The following is a 25599-nucleotide window of genomic DNA, read 5'->3' as shown; positions in this document are numbered from 1 at the left end:
GCTACAATCAGACAACAAAAGATTAATTCTCAAACTAGCATGGGATAAGAAAAAAGCAGAAAACAGTATATTATATTGTTTCAGCCTGACTGATCTGAATGAAATTCGCCTCAGAATCTCAGATCTACTTGTGCTTGTTTTTGACTACTCTGAGTCTCCTGCATAAAATGGGAGTAGGTGTCCAGCCCCAAATCTAAATTCACATCCCAGCCACATCATGGCTCTGTCTCAAGGCAAGACTTTGATGCTCCCTCATCTTCCCCTTCCTAGACCCCTATTTGCCTGCAGTCAATCAGTCATATGGCCCAGACAGGCCTTTCAACACCCTTCAACTATTTGAAGACAACCAGAAAACAACAAGAGGGTAGGACTCAACATGGACTCACCATTGTTGTTAGTTATTTTTTCATACAGAGTAGTACCTCTTACAAAATTGAGAAGATAAATACAGTACACATCATGTGTCTTGAGCTTAGAAAGGCTTTGGACATCACCTCGAGTGATATTCTTGTTAGCAAACTAGGGAAATATTGCCTAAATTCAAGTACAGAGAGGCTGCAAAGCTGGCTTGAAAGAGATAACAGTTACGATGTAGATCCCTAGGAGGCACTGAGTGTGTTCCATAGCAACCTGAGTCTAGCTCCTATTCAGTGTTTTAAATAATAGCCTAGGTGATGGACAAAAAAATATAGGTGTTTCTTAAATCTGAAAATTACATCATGCTGTGAGAGGCTGAAAGTGTGCTGCAAGATGGACTGACAATTCAAATTGTTCTTGACAGATTGAATTAATGTTTTGAAAAAACATGATCCTCTTTAGTGGGAACACTTACAAAGGAGTAATTAAGCATTTAGCTATCTAATGGGGAAAATACATATAGAGCAGTTGGCCAAAGAAGCTGTAGTGCTCAGAGTAGATCACAAACCTGACAAGAGTCAATAGTGTCTTCCTGTTATAAAAGAGGGTGACCACCACACTGTGATGCATAAACAGCAGTGGTAACTGAGAGAGATCCAAAGTGAGCCTGCCTCTCTTTTAAAACCTGGTAAGGCTCTGCCTTACTCTGTCTTGTTTTGGGCAGCAGAATAATAAGACAACTTTCAAACATGGTCTCTGAGGAAACATGGGAGCAATTACTGCAATGTAGGACTAGAAAAGAAGACAACTGAGGGGCAATAAGATAATAATCTTTGAACATTGAGAAGCTGCAAAGAGGAAAAATGTGTTGGACCTAATTGTGGTGGATAGATCAAGCACAGCAGACAACATCTAGATAATTCATTAAGAAACCTATGAGAAGGCTGCTGGATTTCCAGCATGACTAGAGAAAGGTTAGACACCAGTTCTCTGGTGTAACAGATCCTGTAACAGAATGGAGGTCCTAGCATTTTGGTGACATCTTAAGATCCTTTCCTGCCACAGGGGTTGCAGTTCTGGTTGAGTTTGTGTCTCCAAAGTTCTGCGTTCAGGGTGATGAAGAAGCTGGAAATCTAGTTAAATGGGAAATTCCAACATGTGCCGGGGCATGGGGGCAGAACATCCTCCTTTTGCAATTCACCACAGAACATCCACGTTTCTCATGGAAGGGAAAATATTTAAAAAACAGGCATTTGGATTGCTTCAGAATATACTCAAGCCTGGAAACTCAGCACTCTGAGGTCATACATCTTAAAAATGTCCTGCATGCACCTGGCTCCATTTTTAACTTTGGTAAAGAGCAAGCTTAAGGAATTGCTGCTCTGCTGAGAAGCTCATTTTTCCTGGCACCCTGAGCTCCCCACTGCTCAGCTTGGAAGCTCCAAATATGCAGTGTCGTCATGGGTTACACTGCATGGAAACGTATTCCCGTCACTATTAGGCAAGATGACAAGAAATGATCACAGGTCTGCATGTATTTCCCTAAAGTCCGTTGAAACCCAATGTTTTCACAAGAAGACTGTTAAAACGAAGCACCTTTTTCTGACAAAGCTTTTTTAAAAAAAAATAAAATCCCAAGATATTTTAGTTCAAATTCCCTCTGCCACATTTGAGACGTCCAGGAGAGACATCCTGTGTTTGGCACAGGTTAGTTACCAGAGGACACACCAGTAGATGGAGCACACGACAAGGCAGTGCTACCCTTTGGCTCTGTAACACTAATATTCTCACTGATGCTCACAGCTTGAGGCAAAAGAACTGGGGGACAGAGGCCTGGACCAGCCACCGAGTTTGCTGCCAAGCTAGGGTTTTCATGGTGCTATGATCCAAATAACAGGCTAGATCTGCTTTAATGTTTACCATCAATTTTTTTGGCTGGCTGACTTTATTTATATGGCATTTAGGTTTAGCTCATACACTGCTATTATGCCATTGTTATACGCATCCCCACAATTTTCTGTTTCCCAAGTGATTAGTACATCCCACCTCTAACCCAAAAGTTTTTGCTGTGTTTTGCAAGTCCACAGAGATTTTGCACTTGTTTTGACTGAGTATCTAAAACTCCCAACATAGCTTCCTCAGCAAATTTCATAAACATATGTCTGATCTTTCTGAAATGGTTAGCGTTGACAGTATGAAGCTAGAGTAGCCCAGAATCAATACCAGCATTTGACTGGTATCTTCTGTTCACCAGCACTTGTTTTCATTTTTCACTACCTAGTCCTACTTGCCTTGTACTTTTCTGTCCTGCTTCCCATCTTATGTAGGTTTCCCCAAACATCACCACATCAAATACTGCAACAGTCCAGTCTAGAAAATATTTTTTTCCAGAAAGGTCTCTGGTTAGCACCATCTCGCTCTGCTAAGCCTGTAGTACATACAGTATGTCTCTTTTTCATTCACTGCTGTCTCCTAGTAGTGACTCTTTCAACATTTTTTTTTATAAACCAGAGTGCAAGTTTTCACAACAAAACAGAAGTTTTAAGCTGTTTGTGCATAATTTTTTTATAAAACAGGACAACTTATATTTCTGTCTCCCACCCTTTGTCTTATTTAGTTTCCCAAGGCCAAACACACTGTCCAAAGCACAATAAAGTCACGATCTTGGTGTTGCCACGGTTCTGATAGGAACAGTGAGTGATCAACAGCTAAGCATCTAGACAAATCCATTGCTGAGAGAGAGAGAGCAAAATGCCACTTCAAGGTGCAAAACTGTGTGCTGCTTTTGTTTCAGCTTTCAATCTTCCCCTTTCTGCTACTCTGACATTTTCCTATAGCGCCAAATACTGAATAACTCCCTCTGGAAAAATGTCCTGGAATGGGAGAGGGCACAGAAATGGAGCAAGAGTAAAAATCTTTATCACTTTGGCATGAAAGAAGCAGGACGCCAGTGCCAATGCTTGCCAGATTTAAGAAGTCGCTTCCCAGAAAGACAAGCTGGGCGAAAGTTTCTTGGGAAACAGTGTGGTGCAGAGGACAATATAGACTGCACAGTTCCAAATGCAAATGTAATTTCCACAGGCCTCTGCAATTTTATGGCAGTTGCTTTCATCATACACTCCTTTTTTAAATAGTTCTGTAGAAATTAACATTTTCTGAATTACTTACAAGAATGAAATTACTTCATCAAAACAGAACAAATTTTGACAGTTTGACAAAATTATTAAGGGTCCATGTCTTTGCTTTCTTTTATTTGCCTTTATCCTTCTAAAATAAAGATTTTAGTGGGGTTTTTTTGTAAATTAATGTTAAAAATGTGATTAGTTGCACATGTGCTGCTAAGACTTCAAGTGGTCATCTCTGTTGGACTCTTTTGAGATTACCTTTTCAGTATCTCTTTTATTATTGAGACTGCTTTAAAACAGAATTTATCCTGATAGGCACAATACTTGTTACTGTACTACAAAGACTCCTGTCTTCTGAAAGGGTTTGTCTAGTATTAGTGGATGAATCGTACTATTTTGGGGCAGATTGCTTGAGTGTCAAGGTATACACAAGCCCTTTGATGACTCCATGACTGGTACTGCTTCACCACTCCACTCCTGCAGCACAGCTGTGTGGTGTATTCACACACATGAGATTTAGCAGAGGTTAATTATTCTCATGACCATTGTTTCCATCTGTGGGTTTTCCTTGAAACTTTTGACATTCTCTTTATTGTACCTCTTGCTGTGCAAATTTCCTTGTTTTGTTTTGCTCTAAAAGTAATTTTTGGTTGATTATTGTGTAGTTACAAAATTAGAGTAATAACATCTAATTGTACATCTGAAGCAAAAACATGTAATTGTGGGATACTAGATTCAATTTAAAAAAAGAAAAACCCTCCACCAGGGTTTCTTGTGGTTTGTACAGTGCATTTGCCAGGCAGTGCTGCTTTGATTGCATCTAACCTGCAATTAGCATGTGCAATTAAGGCATAATTAATGTGTGCAATTGCATTATTTCACCGTTACAACAGTGGCAATATTTAGCAGTTAGTGTAACAGACACAGTGTTTATAAGCTGAAATGATTTATCAGTATTTACCGATCATGCCACAGGAAGAAGGGCAGGTGTGTGAGTGGGCCTTACCTACAGCCAGTTCCAGCATGAACATGCTTCATTCTCCTGTGGAAAGCCCATGGAAGTAGACAACAGGGAAGAGAGGCTGGGCAGATTTAGCACTGTTGAAAATGGGGGATTTAATTGACACTTTCAGCTTACTTTTGGCTTGTCATATTGCTCGTATGTGACATAATAGAAGAAATCAGACTTTGCATTTCATATTTATGAATTATTCTCTTCTGTCTTCAACATTTTAGATCAGTTTTGTAAGCCAAATAATCCTACCCAAAGATTTAAAAATAAAGATTACCTGAGCATGAACTAATGCTGTGATCTGTGTGTATGAGGAAGCCTGATGCACATAACAGGTTTTTATGTGCTCTTACCTGGCATTCTGCAATGTAACCCTACCAATTCTACCAGGCTTTTCTTAAAGGACATTTCTCATCCTTTAAGGGTCAAATGATATTAGAAAAGCATCTTAATGCATCATTAAAGGATAAAATGAAAATATATTTCAATCCAGTTTCACAGAAATAAAGACAAATCTGAATTTCTAGGCACAAACCTTCAGCAGATAAACTGAGATGCTTTGAGTGCCAAACTGCTGGTGCTAAAATGAAAGACCCCAGTGACAAAACCCAGGCCCCAATCCAGTTAAATCAATGTGAGTTAAAAGCACTAAAATCAACGTGAGTTAAAAGCACTAAAATCATACATAACAAAACTCTATTGATTAGTATTAATCTATCACACAAAATACTATTAGAAGTCCTGAGACAAAGATGACCTGATCCAGGCACAATAATTTGTGTGAATAATTTTGCATATGGACTCAGCACAGAATACCTGAAGTTCTTAAAAGATGCATCCACACAACTAAGAGCAAAAACTGCCTCAACATCCTTTTTGTCTAAATATTTCCCTTCATTTCCTATTGAAAAAGATTAGAAGTAGACACCAGAAATAACAAACAGCAAATTGATCAGCTTACACTGATTTATACCTGCATCTCACTACTTCCTAAACTTGGTTTAGCATCCTGAGAGATGGTGTTTGTCAGTAACTAGAAGGATCTCATGGGCCAATCCTACCTAACTAGAAAAGCAAAAAAAAAAAATAAAAAAAAATGTCCACTTCTGCAAAGACAATTTAGTTTCTCCACTTGAAAGCAAGATAAATTGTGACATATCTTCATCCAAGATATTTATTAAAGATGATATGGGCACAGCATACCAGTAAACCACATTCTGAAGCAGGGTTAAATAGGTTTCATATTTTATAACTGTGCTGGCAGTCTGTTGTTTCTCTGTCTCTAGTGCCTTCTTTATACATATCTCTGCAGGTTTTGATTGACAAATGACAAACATAGCCTGTATTTATAAGGTGTCATTTACTTTACTTTTTATTAAAATCACCAGCTACAAAATAGACATTTTGTACACACTGGTCCTAAATAGGCAACTATGATAAAATTACATTAGTCCTGAAATGAGACCATCATATAGCACACCTGGGATGTCATAAAGGGTCAGATATAATAGAAAATATATGGAGATTAGATAAGGAACTCATCACACTGGAAGGTTAACCTACACTTTTGAAGAAATCAGTGCATATGTTGATCAGAGACCCATTTTCTGCAAACATTAAAGAAGTTCCATTTTGCTCTCATTTATATACATTATAGCCACTACTGCTACAGCAAGGAACTGTGTTACTTCAGCCCGACATGCACTGTAAGTGTCACAACATCTGGAAATAAAGAAATGTACTAACATAAAGAGAAACAAGGCAGTAACACTCTTTTTTTTTATAGCAGTGGTGTCACAAAACACCACAGACCAAATTCTTAGCTGATGGGAAATGACATACCTCCTCATGAATCGGCAAAACATCCAGTACTCACTAAGAATCTGGACCATAAGCAAAACATCCTGCCACTGTATTCTGTCCTGCACTTCAAGGTCAAAAAGGAAAAGGAGGAAGGGCCCGCCTTGTGTTCTCTGCACTCCATCTGGCCCAGCTGGGAGGCTAAATAAGCCCAACAGCCCTTAATTTAGTTCCAATCATGATAGCTGGTGTAGCCAGATGCATAAGGCAATAAATGATACAGTGATCTTGTGGGTATTACAAGGAAAAGGCTGGGGCCACATTGTGGTACTAATTTTGATACGAGTATCAATATGGGTTTTGGCTTAAAGTCCAGCAGATCACTATAATAGCACAAGAATATTAATTTCCAGGACACTGTTAAAGGCATCTGTCAAGTGCTGCAGAGTGACTCTTGCTCGTATCTACTGCTCTGACAGCATGACCTTTCTGGTTATTATGACATTGTAAAATTTTCCACACCAACATCCTGGGCATTGGAAGTACGAATTTCTTGCAATGCTGGATCCTAGTAGAACGTATGAAATGGAAACAAGAAAGCATTGCATTTAAAGGCATCTTTCAGCAGAATAGAAGACATCATAGTAGAAAGGTTCATATTGGTCAGTGCTACCCCAGATACAGAATAAGAAACAAATACCAAATCATTAAAGTTAAATAGGTGTTGATTGCAAGGTGCGAGACATGATTATTTCCATTATTTTGCTGCAAGAACTTCACCCCAAGAAATAAATTTCTATCTTTATAAAATGGAACTTTTTATAGAATAAAACCAGATCCAAAGTATGCTGTAATTCTTAACATGAAGTTTAGAACTTAATTTTGCAATTTAGGATTAACCAAACCATGTTCAAGCTATTCATACTATAAAATTACAGGCCTTCTCTGATCATCAACATGTTAATTTCATTGTCAAAGTATAAATCATACACTGATAACATAAGATCAAGTCATCCCAAATCTGTAGGAAAATGCAAACAGACAATGAGAAGGAAGTAATTCTGCTATGTTCTTAATATATAGTCAACATGCATAAAAAATGTATCTTTCAGGTAAATATTATTTTCTCTGTTATAATTTTAAAGTGTATCTAAAAGCTGCAATATAAATCTTTACACTTTAAAATAGAGGAAAGTGAATAGCAGTTCAGAAATGATAGGTAACTCTTGTTAACAAAAAGATCAAGAATTTCTAAGTGCTATTCCAGTGTTCACAGCTCTGCTAAAGTGGGGGTGATATTTTGGTTGGGAAACACTGCAAACACTGACTGGGCCTAATGACTGCATTTCATAGAATCACAAAATCCTGTAGGTTGGAAGGGACCTTAATAGGTCATCTAGTTCAGCCTCTTCAAAGCAGGGTCAACATTGGTTGCCTAGGGCTTCGTGCAGGGGGACCCTGCCGACATCCTGTGATGGCGACTGCACAACCCCACCAAGTCCTATTCTACTGTCTGCCTGTGCTCACAACAGAAAATCTCAGCAAGCCATCTAGTTAGAGCCCTTGTACTCCTCCTATAAGTCCACAATTTCAAGCCTTATCAGTGTGATTACCAACCAGACCTGAGCTAAATCCACTCCTAACCGTTACTTCAGAGGAGGACTGCTCGTGTACATGAGTGATCAGTTTGAGCTAGACTGTGAATAGGCACCCCATAAATAGCTCCCCTCTCTGGGACATAGATGCAATTTTCAGAAGTGCTCCCTTCCTGAGGAAACACTTCCCAGAATGGCAGCAGGGGTGCTGCAAGGACCAGCCTGTTCCAGCCACTTTAAGCCCCCATCAGTAAATACTTTCCTGGGAGGGGGTGTTCTACCTGCGAAGCTCTCAACATCACTGTGTAAAATTATAGTTTCCAAAATATACGTCAATTTTTTCACTACTTTTCACAAAATAGTACCAGAATGCTGCTGCCATTCTCTCCCCATAAATAATACATGTGAGCAGCATCTGGTGCTGTGGAGCTACAGCTACAAGTCCTTAGCAAGCAGTTCAATTTCATCCAGGAGGAAGTCCATGTCCTCTCGACTAACTTGCGGGCTGATCACCACTTGACGGAAGAAGTTGACTTTGCCCTGGTGAGGCTGGTACCCAAGCATCATGCTGCCCTTCTTCATCATCCTTTCTTTAATTATAGGAGCAACCTGAAAGTAGAGACAAAAAGGCTTGATGTCACACTCAGAAATACAGATTTGGGCAAGAACTGTATTTTGTGACTTACGCAGTTTTTTTGAGGTATCTTGCCTGCCTTTCCACTGCCTGCCTCAAGAAACAGAAAAGCTCAGACCTGCACGTTTAGAGGGAGACTATACCCTAAGAACCTCAGGATCAGAACAATATCTAAAACCCTCAGAAGCCTGCTGCTCGAGGTATTCACCTGTGGCATGGAAAATCTTGGGTTAAGGTCCCTAGTCTTCCTGATTTAGATCATAGTTTTGAACACAGGAAGAACATCAACTGCACCTGGCTAAAGGCATGCTTTCTCTCCTTGTGCTAACTAGGCTAAGCCTGAGTATTCACCCTTGATGGCCCTTCTCCCACCACATCTGCAAATCAGCTGTCCTTGGAGGACATGCTCCCTGTGAAACTTAAGCTCCCAAAGTCAGTGTGATGCAATATTAAGGGAAAAGGCCTGAAGCTTAAGACTTCATCTCTTAGACTGAAGACGTAAGTAGCATACACCACTCTTGTATTGAGTGGGATGAAATCTCATAGGTGTCTCACTGCAGAAAAAAAAAAAGATGACTAAGACTAGCAGAGTCAGGTCCCTATAGCTGAACACTCTATCTCATCCCAGCAGGGCTTTTAACCTTGTTCAATTAATTTTGTCCTTAACTTTAAGCATGTGTGTAGTTTGGCACTCCCACCCTTGAAATTAGTCGTTAGCTTAAATGCATTGCTGAATTAAATATTTATTCCTTGGAAAACAGGATTCAACATCAGTAAGTATTTTGACAGAAATAGTATTTAAAAAATGTACTGCATTTTAATATATTGCTAATAACACCAGTGTATTTCAGAACAGTGGGTTCCTTTTCTTCCTTTTGTGACTGTTTAACTTTGAAATAAGCAAATATCTGTATCACCTAACCTTGGTTTCTACATTGATTTATTTCAGCTCTAAAAGTTAGTGTCAGAAACTTCCACCTGATCTGCAAAAGAAAAATGATGATGCCAACCTTACCTAAATAGTTTTATTTTTACATATTTTAGTAGGCAAGTCCCATATATTTTGCTTAGATAGAAACAGCTAAGGTTTTCAACACTAACAGCTGAGCTTTCCCATATTTAGTGGAAGATACCTAAATTATCATTGTTTCAAAATGTATATTGAATTCAGAAAAGTGTTTATGGCTCTAACTTAATCTGCCTCTCTGATTATGGTTTGTCTTTGTGATGAAGCTATGCGGTTTATTTAGTCTTTGTTTTTTAAACTATGAGAATGATGGAGTCAGAATTCTAATGAAGTCCAGAGTGTGACATCAGTATGAAGTATGCACATTAAAACAATTAATACCCTTTCATACTGCAATGTGCAATCGGAATTCGAGGGTTTGCATATTGCTGAAAGCATAAATTGAGAAATAAGTTGCAAAAGTAGTTCTGACAAACGTTTGGGAAACAAGAAGTTAACAATAAGGACAGGAACACTCAGAATTACAACAGAAATGTTAAGAGGCATACTGTGATACCTTTGGTACATTCAATAGCACCTTTTCCCATAAAATCTAACGTGGAGCTCCAGGTGTGCCTCCTGCATAAAGATCCTAATGAAAGCTAACAACAAAAACACAATTCTGCTGCGTATCTGCAATACATCATTTAAAAACAGAAGTCATCAAATGTAACCCTGTACCATTACCCACCAGGGTTTCTGTCTGCCTAGCAAATGATGCAAGGATTTCTCAATTTTCTTGTTTTATAGCTCAGAATTACTTCAGACTAACTTCATTTAGTCCATACTCAAGAAAAAACAAGACAAAACAAACAAACAAAAAACCCCACTAACCAACAATTTCATTTCTGCTTGGATAGAGGTGGTAGCTATTTTGCATAACAGAGACGCCCTTTCATACCCTGAAAAGTATATATGCAGCAAACAATCCTCTCTACTGCAGACCAAATATTGCAAACTGCATGCTAACAAACCACTGAATGCAGTGCTGAGCAGCACTAACGCTGGAGCAAAATCTGGGCCTTATAATTGCTCTTGCACAATTTGCCAGTGGTGAAGTCAAATTGGAAGACTTGTTTGGCAATGCTGCTGGTTACACACACTAGTGTATGGACCTGCAACACATACACTCTCTTAAATAAGAAATAATTTTGGCATGATAAAAATTCTCCTACTTCTCCTACAGTTTGCATGTGTTGAACCCTTTAACAGCACACAAGGTTATTAAGAGCTCTGCTCTTCCATTTTTATTCAAGCCAGCTAGGGCCTGACAGCAATGACACTGTGACAATTCTCAGAAGACACTGCACCCAGGAGGCATTTTGCTGGGCAACATATACATATGAAAAGAAAAAATTCCTCCACCCCTGTACTTTACAAGGACCCCCAGGCAACTTCTGCTTATGGAATAAAGACACTACAAGTGCAAGGGGAAAAGCAAATTTTTCTTAATATAGTTTCTCAAGCTCTTCCTTAACATTAAAATCCCTATGGAAACTTTTAGGCTTTATTGATGTTCCATCAGAGTTATTTCATCTTTTGCATCACACTATTGATTTTCTTCTTAACACACAGTGCTCCACAATCCATTATCCCAAAATGTGCAGTAACACAAACAGAAGCTAACAATGGAGCACAAATGGAGGTCAACAAAATGTGGAGTAGCACAATGGAGGCAAAAACATTTAGAGCTTCAGTAATTAGAGGACTGTAAATATACTACATTTCAGTAGGTCATGGAAAGGAAAGGTAGAAAAATCTCACTTTTACCACCTCATTTATTACCAAATTTACCCTCCATGCTAATGAATTTGTCCGCTTAATTTGAAGTGCATTCATCCTTTTGTAAAGGCAAAATAAACACTTCCCACTTAAAAAGAAACAAAACATAAAACTCTCATACAAGCTTCTGACTGGATTATTTTTTGAAAGATTTTCCAGTAAGCATTTTCCATGTTCTATTTGCTAACATGACGCAGTGTAACAGAACTATCAGAGGATCTCATCCACAGAAAGCAGTAAGGAACAGAATATATGCACAAATACTTAAGCACATTTCATTCAAGAGCCATTAAATAACATATGCGTGCTAAGGCTTGGACTTGAGGAGCACAGCGTATGATGGCAAACTAAATTTAAAGTCATCAGAAAAAATTAGAACCTAAGGAATTTGTCTACTGAGGAGTTCAATTAGGTTAATTCCCACTGAAGTCAATGAGACCTGAGGATGTTCAAATATCAGAAAGAGATGCACAGCTCCATTCAGTACAGGCTCCCTGGAAAGCAATTTAGTGAGAGCGAGATTGCTTCATCAGTCCAATTATTCTACTGCAGGACTTACTTCAAATTGTACATCTAATTCTTTATTGGCCTGTCAGTGGAGCAGCCTCAGAATTTTAAGTGTAATATATCCTAAAACTGAAATCGTCTTCCTGCCCTTGCTCCTTTCTCTTCCTTCCTACCTCTGGCCTGCCCTGACAATCCGTCCTGGAGATTATTTAAAACACTTGCTACATGAGCATATTACCTATTGGACATGCCCTCCTTCCACCTAGGAAGGTGGGGAGAAGGTGCAATGCATGGAAGGCTGCCACAGATCTGCATACATTGCATTGTGCAACCAGAAGCCCAGGGAATGGCTTTACCTGTGGACTGATGGGTGCATCACAGTCTCCCCATTCAGACCTAAACAGAGGCTGTATAATCTCATGCTTCCCTTACTATTAATAGCAGAGGTTTTTAAATTAGAGCAAAAACTAAATAGTAGTTTAGCTCCTTCTCCATCTACCTGGGTGACAGGTGACTCTTCTCCCACTCTCAGCCAGCAATCAGCCACACTACAAACAACAGAAAGTTTAGCCCTAAAGTTTAAGCTGTTTCTGTCAAGAGTTTAGACCACAGCTGACCCTCAGATATATTCACATGGAAGATACCAATGTTCCTTACCAGCAAGTACACACACAGCAATGTGGTAAGTAGGCAGCTTGAACAGCTGAAGTACCCAGTGCACCAGGAGGATCAGGAAAGCAATCTCCCTCTCCAAGGCTCAAGTATCTTTGAGAAGAGTAATCACACAATCATACTACAGGCAATACCTTAAAAAGCACTGTGTTCCCCAACAGACTGGTCAATGGCATTCGACACAAATTCCTCCGACACTTCAAGAATTTCCATGAAGGTCAGGCTGTGACCACATAGCACACTTCAGCAAACACTGTTAAAGACTGAATCATCAATAGAGTTGAGCACATTCTCATCAGTAGCAGCATGTACCTAGTGTTTCCAAGCGGTAGTTTCCAGTTAACCATTAAAATCTTTTCAGAGGACTTGCTGAACCACCAAATTGAGATAATTTCTTCTTCTTCCAGCTAGCAAGGCCTCCAAAACCATTCTCACAGCAGTAAAGCTGTTTTTAAGCCTGTTTTTTAAGAAAAGAACAATTTCCTAGCACATGAGTTTCTTGTGTAAAGTGAAATCTCCAGAGCAGCTCTGTTAAATAGGTGATGCTCCCACCCCACAGCATGGCATCACACTTTGGAATTCATGTACTGTAAGCTGCTTCCAGTTGAACATTTGAAATAAGAATTGGTTTGTAAAAGTTTATCCTAACTACAAAAAAAAAACAACCCCAAAAGATAGCCAGGTGCCTAGCTTTTTCAAACCACACAATCCCATTAACTTCTAAAATACAAACCCCACTATTACCAGCCTATAGTTTGAGTTTCATACATAGACCAAAATAGATGATGCTTTCTCATGAGAAGGGACAGAAAAGAATAATGTAGCTCTTCCATTCATATGAGGTAAATCCACTGAGCACCCAGTTGCACTAATGCTAATGGGTATGGATAGCCAAATATGTTTTCCTAAAGAATAGCAGAATTTCCTTACAAATATGCTACCTTGTTACTCTTGCTGAAATAAAGAAATAAGCACCTACTGTTTTTAATTTACCTCTGATTTTTCTGTTCTAATGTTGTCTCTAACAATTGCAATTAATAGATATGGTGGAAGTGCAAGAAAGCTCAGATTGGACAACTGCAGAGTAGCTTGCTGATAATGGAAGACTACGTCCAATCTTGGTTATAATTTATTTTTCTCTGTGCCCTCCCCTAATCTGTAAAGGATCTTATTTTAGACCTAATCCAGTATTTTCAAACTATCCTATCACAACTGATTTTCTATGCCTCTGACACTGTACCTCTGTTACCTGAATGTTACCTGTACCGCTGTCATTCTCACAGACTCTAGTTGTGTTAGTCTAGTTATACCAGATGTTGACATGCCACAACAGCTTTCCCAAACTGTAAGCTAGAGGCAATACTCTTTAAAAGCAACATTCTGTCAATTTTGTATTTAAAAACTAAGGCAACATGAATGAGCTGCAAATCAATAACAATGCTGGGTAAAAATATTCTGCTAAACAATGAATTTATGAAACTATATTGCTGGGGGGTGTGGTGGGGGATTGCTAATTTCACAAAGAGCCCAAGTGAAAAGATAGCATTAGCCAGAAAAATAAACAGAACAGGCTGAAGGTTTTCTAAATTTTTGAAACAAAAATATTTTGAGTATTTGTTTCAAAACACTGTTTTCAGTTAAAACTTGAATTCGACTGAAAATTGACCCATTTTTATTACAGAGAGTAGAAAAAGACGAAGGAAACCAAAATGGGGTGAACTGCTTCATTTTAGCTTGTCTGAAAACAAAAAATTCTTTCTGGTCAACTAAAACCAAGAATTGCTTCCAGTTTCTTAACTCAATGGCCAAATCAAAAGCTCCATTATTTGAACATAGTATGTGGCATCAGCAGTGCTGATGCTGCTTAACTGAAATATCTTTAGAATTTTTTGGCACTCAGAAAAGACAACGTATGAAACAATTTATGAGACTGCCTCTTTTGTCGACAAATTTGGCTGGAAATCCCACATGAACAGCTTCAAGTAGTGTGGATGACTCTAAATGTGCTAGCCCAGAAAGTACTACAAAGTCAGAATGCCTGTAAAAGCTGGTGTTAATACTGGCAAAGGCTATCAGAAACATTTTTCCATATATTTTGGACAGTTCCCAGGTCACTGAGCATCTATGCAACACAAAGCTCAAGAGTTATTCCAGGGGCTGGCAGCAATGACTCCCAGTCACCAGACCCCATTCTGCTTCTCCTGAAATTAATTTCAGAATTGCCACGGAGTTCAGGGGAAGCAAAATGCAATTATCTAAATTTCCTCCATATGTGTCTGCTTCAGGTGGCAGTTTGCAAATAGCCTTCAGCTTTTACTAGAGAAAGCTACACTTGCAGTAAATCAATAACCTTTCTAGGGATCCACAAAAGCAGACTAGACAGTGTTGGAAGGACAGGAGCATATTAGCAGCTCCAACTATTTCTCTTCTCAGCCTTGATGAAATTTTCCAAGGCACTGAATGCTGCACTAGAAATTGGCTGCAGATTTGTAGCTAGAATACAAAGTCGCCCTTTTGACAAAGTGGAAAGATCATATTCTCATGATTTCACAAAAATGGAAAACACATTTTGTGTTCTTTCCTCAACCATTCTTTGCAATGGAAGACAAATATATACGCTCCCATTTGAGCACAAAAATCTATTTTGGCTCCCCCATAAGGGGCAAATTTTCACTTGGAAGTTCATGATTTTTACTTAAAAAAACCTTATTGCCTTTTTGAAATCTGTGAAGTTATGCTTCCTGCAAGAATTGACCAGTTTGGATTCATGTATGCTACTAAGGAAACAAGTATTGTACATCAATTGCCACAAAAAAAAAAACGTAAACAAAACCTCATTAATGAAGTCTTTTGACTCAGTTTTAAACTTTGACATGTGAGCTATTAATTTCAGTGTGTCTTCACAACATTGTTTCTTACCTTGCTTAAATGATAGCACAATGATTTAAATACTGAATACAGACTCAAAAAGGACTGGTCCCTAACCCCACCAGAGGATGTTTGGACCTTTAAAGACCACGTGGTTCCAACCCCCTCCACGGGCAGGGACACCTTCCACTAGACCAGGTTGCTCAAAGCCACATCTGGTAACACGTTTCTCTTTCCCTTTACAAGAGATATATAATCCTTCAGGGCAGTGAAGCCTCTATGTGTTCATGCATCATACATTGGTGTGTGTTGGTCTCTTCTCCCAAGTAACAAGCAATAGGACAAGAGGAAGTGAACTCAAATTACACCAGGGGAGGTTTCGATTGGATATTGTGAAAAAATCTTCACCAAAAGAGTTCTTGAGCATTGGGTCAAGCTGTCCAGGGAAGTGGTTGAGTCGCCATCTCTGGAGGTATTTAAGAGACTTGTAGATGTGGCATTTACAGGCATGGTTCAGTAGTGGAGTTGGCAGTGCTAAGTTAATGGTTGGACTTGATATCTTTAAGCTCTTTTCCAACCTAACAAATTCTGAGATTCTACAATTCTATCTATTGTGATCAGCCCAGATACCCTCATGGGTGCTCTGCACAGTATTATGATGTATGTTAAGTAATTTCTGTGTCAAATAGGTCTCAAATATCAGTCACAAAGTATCTGCAGCATTTCCTAGTGTGACTGCAGAAGAAAAGTTTGATATCAATATCAGTCAGTATTAAGTACGAACAATAGCTGACATTTTAGTATCAATCACTGGATACAATATAAGTGAACAAAACACTTTGCTTGGTTGTATTTCTAAATTTGCTTGGTAGTATTTCTAAAACTAGAAATACTATAAATATTTGGATGTAATAGTGCTTTCAACGTATTATAACACTGAGAAAGTATATCCTCCACTGTTAAATATCTTTTCTTGCCTTTTGCTGCAACATCAGTTGTTGGCTTTAAAACAACAGGATTTTTTCCTTTGGTGATAATTAAAAACAAACTCAGACCATTTGTCAGCTGTCACCCCAGCCGGGACAATCGCAATACCAAATATTTGCACATCCAATCACTGCTTTGTTCCTGTAGCCAAGGCACTTTGGAAAACCCAAATATGTTTTTCTTTTGTCTAGGATTTGTTCTGGGCCCACATCCCTAAACCACTAATAAATTATGGCCATACACTATTGCGCCAGTGTTTCCCTTGTGCCACACCAGGCAACAAAAGGAGAAATAAGAGCATTTGTCAAAATAGCAGTAACCACTTCCACATTCTTCAGAGCAACTAAAGTATCAAAGGAGAACAGATAGGGCTGTAGTTTTGTCCCGATACTGATATTGCCCATATACCTTCAGTTCAGGGATGTGCAATATGTCTGTGCTGTACATCATCTTCGCACCCACTGCTTTTTGCTAGAAGATACATTAATGAACCCCACAAATCACTGAAAATGATCTGACTAATAGGGGATGGCAGAATGACTTCAGATTTTGATTACCTTAAATTACTTCTTTAGCCAGTCATTTAGGCAACAAAAAATAGCAGTCAGACAAAGACAAAGTAAATGTTACACTAACGGTAAAAGGAAGAGTGAAGACAGACAGCACTCAGAACAGAATCAGCACCTGAAAATCTTTATGTTCTTACTTACAGCTAAAATCTACAGTTGTGAACAACAGATTTTTCCAGGTGTACAGTCCCATGTCTCTGTTTGAGCACATACGGCTTTTCAAGACAACTCATGTGGATTTCTTATTATTTTTCTGTCATCTCTGTGTTGGTTTACTGAAGTCTTATTACAAGCCATGTGGAAAGTGCAGGCATCAAGAAAACTCCAAAGGCTAGTATGCAACACTATGAATCCAGTGTTCTGATCTATTTAAACAAGACTTGAACACTGCTGGTTTTATAAAAACAATTATTTTAAAGGCTTTCATAACATACACAAGTTTCTTCTGTGCAACGTTTGTTAAGTTCCCATTTTAGTGACTAGGTTTGCCAGTCTTCCAACACTGACAAAAACAAGCTACCCTTCTACATCCAGGATGAAAGGATTTCTTGTCACCTTGAAAGCAAGAGTAACTAACAAAAAAAATATCCTTTTGAGTTTGTATGCACAGGGATGAGCTTCTGTTCTACTCCACTGAGGGAAAAAAGAAGTCACAGTGCAATGTGGATGTCTGTGGCTGGGACATGAACTTTACAATGGGAAGATTATATTATATAGTAACACAAAACCAAAATTTTACTCACTTCTGGTGTAGAAAATGTCCTTCAGAAACTTGGAATTATTCCCAGCTATTAAGATCTTACTTGCATCTTGCACATATCAGATTCTGGCATAATCATAGAATCATAGAATAGTTAGGGTTGGAAAGGACCTTAAGATCATCTAGTTCTAACCCCCCTGCCATGGGCAGGGACACCTCACACTAAACCATACCACCCAAGGCTTCGTCCAACCTGGCCCTGAACAACGCCAGGGATGAAGCATTCACAACTTCCTTGGGCAACCCATTCCAGTGCCTCACCACCCTAACAGGAAACAATTTCTTCCTTATATCCAATCTAAACTTCCCCTGTTTAAGTTTTAACCCGTTACCCCTTGTCCTGTCACTACAGTCCCTAATGAAGAGTCCCTCCCCAACGTCCCTATAGGCCCCCTTCAGATACTGGAAGGCTGCTATGAGGTCTCCACACAGCCTTCTACAGGCTGGACAGCCCCAACTTTCTCAACCTAACTTCATATGGGAGGTGCTCCAGTCCCCTGATCATCCTCGTGGCCCTCCTCTGGACTTGTTCCAACAGTTCCGTGTCCTTTTTATGTTGAGGACACCAGAACTGCACACAATGCTCCAAGTGAGGTCTCACAAGAGCAGAGTAGAGGGGCAGGATCACCTCCTTTGACTTGCTATTCACACTGTTTTTGACGCAGTAGCAGCACCTTCTGTATTTGCATTATAGTAAGAATTAAAGAACAGTAATGTGTCTTCATTCATTCATATTATTTAACCAGTTCCAAAGAAAAACTTGTATTTTAACATAACTATATATAATATCTTTTTTGTTTGTTTCTCTTTAAACATCATGATGACTTTCTTAGAAGGTGCTTACAGTCTTGCTGAGGCTGAGGGGATGAGGGGATTACCCAGACTGCTACCACAAAAGCAAGGCTGCTGTCCCATTTGAGCACCCCATTTAAGAAAGAAAATGATCCCTTTCCCCTCCATCCAGTGAAATATAGGACCAATAGCTGTCAGTTAATATAATAGGTTTGCCTTCCTGAGACTTATTTAAATAAATAAGCCTGATATGGCCATGAAGTAAAGGCCATCAAACCCTTCCACACAAAGCTCTATCAAATTCAACAACACTTTTCCCAAGTACATTTTGTCCCAGGACAATGTTCAGCCTAGCATGTTTTCCTTTTTTTTTTCTTTTTTTTCCTCAACTTAAATATAACATAAGTTACAAACCTCTATGCTTAAATACATGGACAATTAGGAAACTGAAAGAACAAAGCAGGATCTCTACAGTTTTTTTCTTGGAGTCTGAAAAGGGTGGAAATTGAAGGAAAAATAATGATTTGCACCTACAAGTACACGTAAATTAAAGAACCGAAATATAGGTAATTACAGTAAATAAGAGTCTCAGCTAAATAGAACTAGACTGCTGTCAATCCCTAGATAATTTAAGGGCAGTCAGAGAGGAAAAGGCACACTGGGCTCAAAATTTAGCATCAATTTTGCAGAGATGTGCCTAATTCTCAAAAGAATACATGGGGAAAAAAAGAAAAAAAGACAACCTCAGGCCTATCCTATGCCCCTATAGATGTGGTTCAGCATTCAGAGCCGCACTTTAAAGCCTCTAATCCTGTACTCCGAATCATTTCAAGAACCGTACTGTTCCACCAGTCTGACCAGGTATTCACTCTGGATCACAGCAAATGCTGTAATTTCCTGTAGTGTCACAGCTACCTCCAAATCACACCAAAAAGATTAAAATAGTACAATTAGAAGGAAAAGAATGGCAGGATGAAAAAGCTGCACATTTCTGTCAGGCTCCCACACCATCAAGGATATTTTTATGAGAGAGCACAAGAACAATCTTTTGATATTTGAAAGCACTTACAATCTACTATATAAAACTCATCCATTAAAGTGTGCTAGATTTCACTTCCTTTATTTAAAAGTTTCCACAGAATTCAATAAATACAAATAATCTTCCTACAAAATTAATGAAGACTCCAACTGACCAGTGGCTCTGGAAAAGATTCTCATTAACCAACATTCACCTATAGAAGTCTGTCATTGAAGCCATGGGGCGTTTCACCGCTGAATTCACCTGCAGTAGAGTTACACTAACATATTTCCTTACAACTTTGTTAAATTTGAAAGGAAGGTCTAAATATTTGCTGAACAGATATCAAGTATTTGCCGCCGCTGTTAGAGGAACTCTTCTAAGAAATTTTGTAAGACTTGTAGGTATTTCTGACCATACTGACCCCTTTGGAGACAAACGAAAAATTCCTCCCTTGTAGACATGAAAAAGAAACATATTTCATCTCAATCCTCTTAAGACGCCTACAGATAGAAAAGAATCTGTGCTTAAATACCTGAAGCCCAAAATGAAACCTGAAGTCCTAGAAAAAACGTTTTGTCTCAGTACACGTGATGGAGCTAGATTTCCTCCCACTCGTCCCCCACAAACATTTTTGACACCACTCACAGCATTATACAAAATATAAAGACCACTTAATTGAGCAGATGATGCAAGCTACACACTTTTACTATGGCATTACCAGTAACTGATATTTTTCTGAATGTGACTGAAATTTCTTATCAAGCAACAGTAAGGAAGGGCAGTTTCACATGAAGAAAGGATGAAGAGTGTAGGGACCAATGCTTTTATCCTCTATTTACAAAGTCAATGTTCTCTTGCAATTTTGTAAGAGAAGCATTTGATACAGCAAGAGGGAAGTGAAGCTTCCCTCTCCTCCCACTTAAGTTGGTGACAGGAAACAGAAGAGTGTTAATAAGTAGATATTCATTTAAATGGAGACAAGCTTAAGATTTATTAACCTGAGAGCAAGAGGCCAATATTTATTCAGAGAACAGTAAATCTTGATACTTGGCTCTAACAGATGTTAATCCAATGTATTATTAAATACATCCCATTAAAGCTAATTAGACTGTGTGCCCTTGTGAGCCTTGTTGCCAATAATCATTAGTATCGCATGGGTCATAATTACTGTGCTTTGATAATTGAATCATATAATTTCCAGTGAAAATAAATATCTGGGGATAGAAATATTTTTCTCTACCATGACTATTACTGTATAAGGTTCCTCCGTCACGCTGCTGTAGACCTTCCTTCCATTCTTCTGCTAGGACCAGCACAGGTAAGGAATCAAAAGCTCTGTTTGCACTATGCTAATTTTTAACCTTTCTCATTTTTCTTAAAAATCTGATACTCCTAAAGCCACATCCATCTACTATTCATGCACTAGGCAGGTAAGGAGCAGGGACACAAACCAGTAACTATCTGCTGTCAGGAAAAAGAAAAGGGAAAATGAAGTCATACTCCTAAGTGAAAAATTGCTTCTATTTTGGAGTTTTACAGTGCTTTCCCTTCATTTCAATCCACCTCACAGATAACAGGAAATAGCATAATCTCCATCTTATCTTAATTTCTGGAAGGAACTGAATCATACAGAAAGGAAATAATGACCAAGATCTTAATCACAACTCTGTGGCAAGCTGTATATCACTCAGGCTCATTAGTAAGTTAGTGAGCAGTCCAGGGTATTTTTAGTGCAAATATGTCTTACAAATACTCTTGCAGAATACAAACTTGCCACAATTCGGGCCAATATGGTTTTCTTCCTGGAGAAGACTGCAGCTCAACTCAGGCATCAGGGTGCAAATGCAGAGTGCCCCAGTTGCACTGTGGATGACAGCTCCTCCAGTTGTCAGCACTCCATGCACTCACAGCTAGGGCTGCTCACTGGTGTGAACATCACTGCTGGTGAAGACTGCGTGAGGGCATGAGGGATCACAGAAAATCCTAGTTGCTTCATCCTCTTTATGCCACACGCATCAGTACTATAGACTACAGTCCCCAAGTCTGAGCTCTGTATATATTGACTTATAATGATCCTTTCAGCATTTTTCCATCAGGACCTATGTTGTTTATACACAGAAGTTGCTTATTTTTGTAAGAGTCTCACACTTAAGGGGAGTAATATCTTGACAGGAAGTGCTAGTTACATCGAGCTACAGACCATGTGCTACCCAGAGACACGGATTGCCTCCAGCACTGAAGGTAAAATGGGGAAAGTAGGATTTAACTCCCATCATTTTGGCAGTCCAGCAGCTAGACATCTAAGCTAGTCATCTAGGCTTTGACTTTAATGGAGAAAAAAAAACCACGCTTCTAAGAGTGATTCACTTCATGGCAGAACAGGCACCTAAGACACATGGGCTCAGTTTGGAAAAGCTTCTCTCCTCCTCAGTGGGCTTCAGCGGAAGACCTCTGTCTAAGTCTTAGATGGATAAAGCAAGAGAAGATAGAGTCTATGCTGACACTTCATCTTTAAGAGATCTAAAATCCACACTCATCTGCTGTTTTCTAAGCTATGGAACTGCTGGATAGGCCCAAACATTGCACTGGTCATAATGTAATAGGAAGGATATCAGAGTAGGAGCAGAAACAAGGGGAACCAAGTGCTCCTACAGCAACATGGTGCATGTGAATTAGGTGATGTGATTAAAGGCTAACCACAGAGAACACAAAGACCCAGCAAGGATCAGAGAAACACCAACAGGCAGAAGAATCCTAGTAACCTCAAGGTACCAGCAACTGGATAAACTCAATTTCTAAGACCAGCTACCAAAGAGACCATAATGTGCGTGCATTTATTCCACAAGATTTCAGTTCTTACCAGGTGAAGATAATTTGATTGTTCATACTGTTCATGTCTGTATGACTGCTATATGTGTTTATGGGGGTGCCAGTAAAGACAGTGCTCTCTGTGTTGATATGTTCAGTCAGCTGTGTGTATATCACATATTGTGTATGTGTGCATGCACATGTGTGCACAAATTGTATATGTGTACCCACTGAACCTGTGGACAGGCAGCCACAGTGGCCTCATACCTGTTGTGCTGGAAATGGAGCAATGCTCCTGGGTCCCAAAGGCACCTGGATTCAGCCACCTTCTGACATTGCACTGAATTGCCACTGCTCTGAAGGCTTTTCTGTGGTTGGCAACTGATGTTTTTCACTGAACAGGTGGAGGCATGTGCTTTGAACCATTTTCCGTATTTTCTGTAAGTAAGAACTCATTTGCATTTGATCCCAGAATAATCCCATTGGTCCCACACATGCATACTGATCATGAGAAAACTCTGTGTTTGGGGTGGAGGTTCATCTGGCATGAATTTAAAATGGAACTTCAAACTAGGATTAAATCCACATATGTTTTTACCTCATTATCCTATCATATGTTAAGTTCTTTAAGATCAAAAATTTAAAATGCACAGAATGAGACAATGCGAGGCTTGCATTTTTGATTCGGTTTGAGGGAGAGCCATCTTTAATCAAGAACAGTTGTGAGAATACGTGCTAACACAATACTAAGGGCATGCCTCAGCTCTCTTGATGATATTTCCCTTCTACGTTCAGAGCCAGTTTTTAGAAGTTTAGTTCATACCAATCCTTTTGGTGCTCTGCTGACAAGATGGCTATGTGTACATGCAAAGATCTATTTTTCATCTATACACAGATTATTTGCATGCATATATTACGTTCATGCAATTGCACACATGCAGCTGTGTAGGACCAATTTAGAACAAAAGCTGGAGTTGCAGTGGACTCCTCCAAAAAAACAAATCACAAACAAGAAATAAACCAAAGAAAAACTCCATCTAGTATGTGGCACAACCTCCATCTCTCCAATGTGCTACAAAGCACGCTTCACATTTAGCAGGGCTGCAGGCTACTGCCCTCCTACAAGCTTCAACCTCTTGTTATTTTACTTCCCTCAGATGATTCTCATTATAACCAGGCTGAGTGCTGAGTTAAGAAGTCAGCGTATGAATCATATCATCAATTCAGTTGTCCGCAATCTTGCTTTTCCGTGCTTTTCCTCATTGCTACACAGATCATCAGTGTAAAAGATGTTGTAGCTGTATTCAATTTCCTTTTGCTCTTTTTAACCCTAAAATTGCCTATGAGCAGATACTTATTTACTATTATCCAGCTTACTAACCACTGATGTCTGTGTCTTCACTGCCTGCCTTGCAGAAATTGCAAAGAGTTACAAATATTTAACTTGAGATTATAGTCCAAGGAGGATCTCTTTATCTAGCTTCTGGGATAAGGGCTTAGCATTGAGGGTCTGTTTGGCTCAGGAAGAAAAAAGAAAACTCTCAATTTAAGCCTAAATTAAGCCATATCACTCCATGCACCATCAGATCTCCACCTTTCCATATATGAAGATGGTCCCACAGCACTGTCCCTTTTGCCACAGCCATCCCCCATGGGAGATCCTCCCATGCTGGAGCAGCAATAGGGTTGGTTCCACCAGCTTTTAACCCTGCCAGAGAAAGTATGCATGTACAAGAGTGACACTGAGCACTAGTCTTGAGACAGGGTTCTGCTGCCTTGCTTACAGATGTATACAGAGTACAGTAAAAAACTAGCTCCCAGCTATTAAGACTTACTATTTATGTGACACTGTCAACTGTTTATTTGAACTATGCTATTGGCCTATAGCAGCTATAGTAAATTCTGGCATGTTGTTCAGTAACAGCTTAGAGTTCCTTGTGTTGAACCTTCCTGTACCACTGATATTTTCTATATACCATCACTCTATACAGTATTGTACTACCTTTCCCCATGTCCCTAATCTGTCAAAGGTCATCCATCCACTTCCATCCCTGAAAACTATACTTTGATTTGTTAGTAAAAGGAATATTTTTGACTGATTCTCTCCAGTGCAATGCATTTTTACAGTTACAGAATCCAAAGTCTTGCAATCTTTTCCCTCTGAAGGCAGTAGTATTCCCAAGGTACAGGATTAGAACAGCTTTTATACTTTCAGGTGGGCAGTATGGAAATGGTTCTCCCTTGGTTTGTTTTTAATCTTATAAAAATCTCTAATCAAATTTTCAGAGTAGTACTTTTATCTTTTCCATTACTACCTTGTATTAACTGCTGATAATCAATTTGTACAGTCAGAAACTGGTTTCAGTCTGCAACAACTGTTTTAAGAACTGATATATTTGAATTCCTGCATTGTGGAAACAGAAGTAAGCTCAGCTTGAAGTTATGGGCTATTTTATGAATATTTTCTGATTGCACAAGCACTTCCTGTATGTTTTTCAAACCACTGATTTCAAAATCACAATTCCAACTGAATTTAGTAGTGCCACTAAACACTTTCATTTCTACCTTAATCTTTAAGAGGATTCTGCTAAATAGATGAATCATTCAGGGACAGAGACAAAAGTTTAAAACTTGGCAGGAAGAACAGTCAGTCTCATGTGCTTTCATCCTCCATTGTCAGCTGCTACTTTGGGAGGCACAGAAGAGCATATAACTTGGGCTGATTTTGATCACCATCTAGTGCATGAATCAAGGAACTGAACAAATTTAAGGAGTGACCGACTTAAAGTTAAGCAGCAGCAAGTTGAACAGCTCTTTTCATTTTTAGAAGACCTCAGATAGGCTTAGTGAACATGAAAAAGAGGGAAATTCTAGATGCCCATTGCTGTCTGATGAAAGCCAGATGTGTCATCATGAGATGGTTTTCTAGTAGTCTGTGACTGATGGCTTAGGGATATAAAGAAAGTAAGACTTGCATAGTGAAGTAGTATCTTTCTCAGGCCAAATTACTTAGCGAGAATAAGCAAGGAGTCCTTTCATCAAATCTGGGTTTTTTTCAGGTGTATAAATGTTATGTTCATTTCATAGTTGTCTGATTTTTGTCAAGACTGTCAGAAATACTATTTGCAAAATTTTTCATTTACAAAAAAGAGATTTGTGTGTGTTGTTATAACTAAAACCCATATTCTGAATGTGCTTCAACGTTCATCCGTCCAATGGGGACTTCAAGACCACTAAATCAGTGAGACAACTGGATTTGTCCATCCCCTGGGGATGAAAGTCCATGGCAGCTTCATGTTTTGAT

At 39.0% G+C, this 25599-nt stretch overlaps 1 protein-coding gene across 2 annotated transcripts in view; it reads right to left on the bottom strand.

The window, feature by feature from the left end:
• Nucleotides 1-6896: 6896 nt before the first annotated feature.
• GADL1 (glutamate decarboxylase like 1) overlaps nucleotides 6897-25599 on the bottom strand; it is an 83335-nt gene continuing 64632 nt past the window's right edge. For both annotated transcript variants that reach the window (XM_061362637.1, XM_061362638.1), the window contains one exon: nucleotides 6897-8498. In XM_061362637.1, the coding sequence (XP_061218621.1) occupies nucleotides 8325-8498 (174 nt within the window). In that variant the 3' untranslated portion in view covers nucleotides 6897-8324. The remainder of the gene's footprint in view (nucleotides 8499-25599) is intronic.

Source organism: Neopsephotus bourkii, unplaced genomic scaffold (assembly GCF_033783945.1).
Source record: "Neopsephotus bourkii isolate Nb327-2 ecotype Australia unplaced genomic scaffold, CSIRO-AGI_Nbou_v1 NB_1132, whole genome shotgun sequence".
Classification (NCBI taxonomy): Eukaryota; Metazoa; Chordata; class Aves; order Psittaciformes; family Psittacidae; genus Neopsephotus; species Neopsephotus bourkii.
Note: the sequence above shows the minus strand (reverse complement) of the source record. Positions and strands in the feature narration are given on the sequence as shown.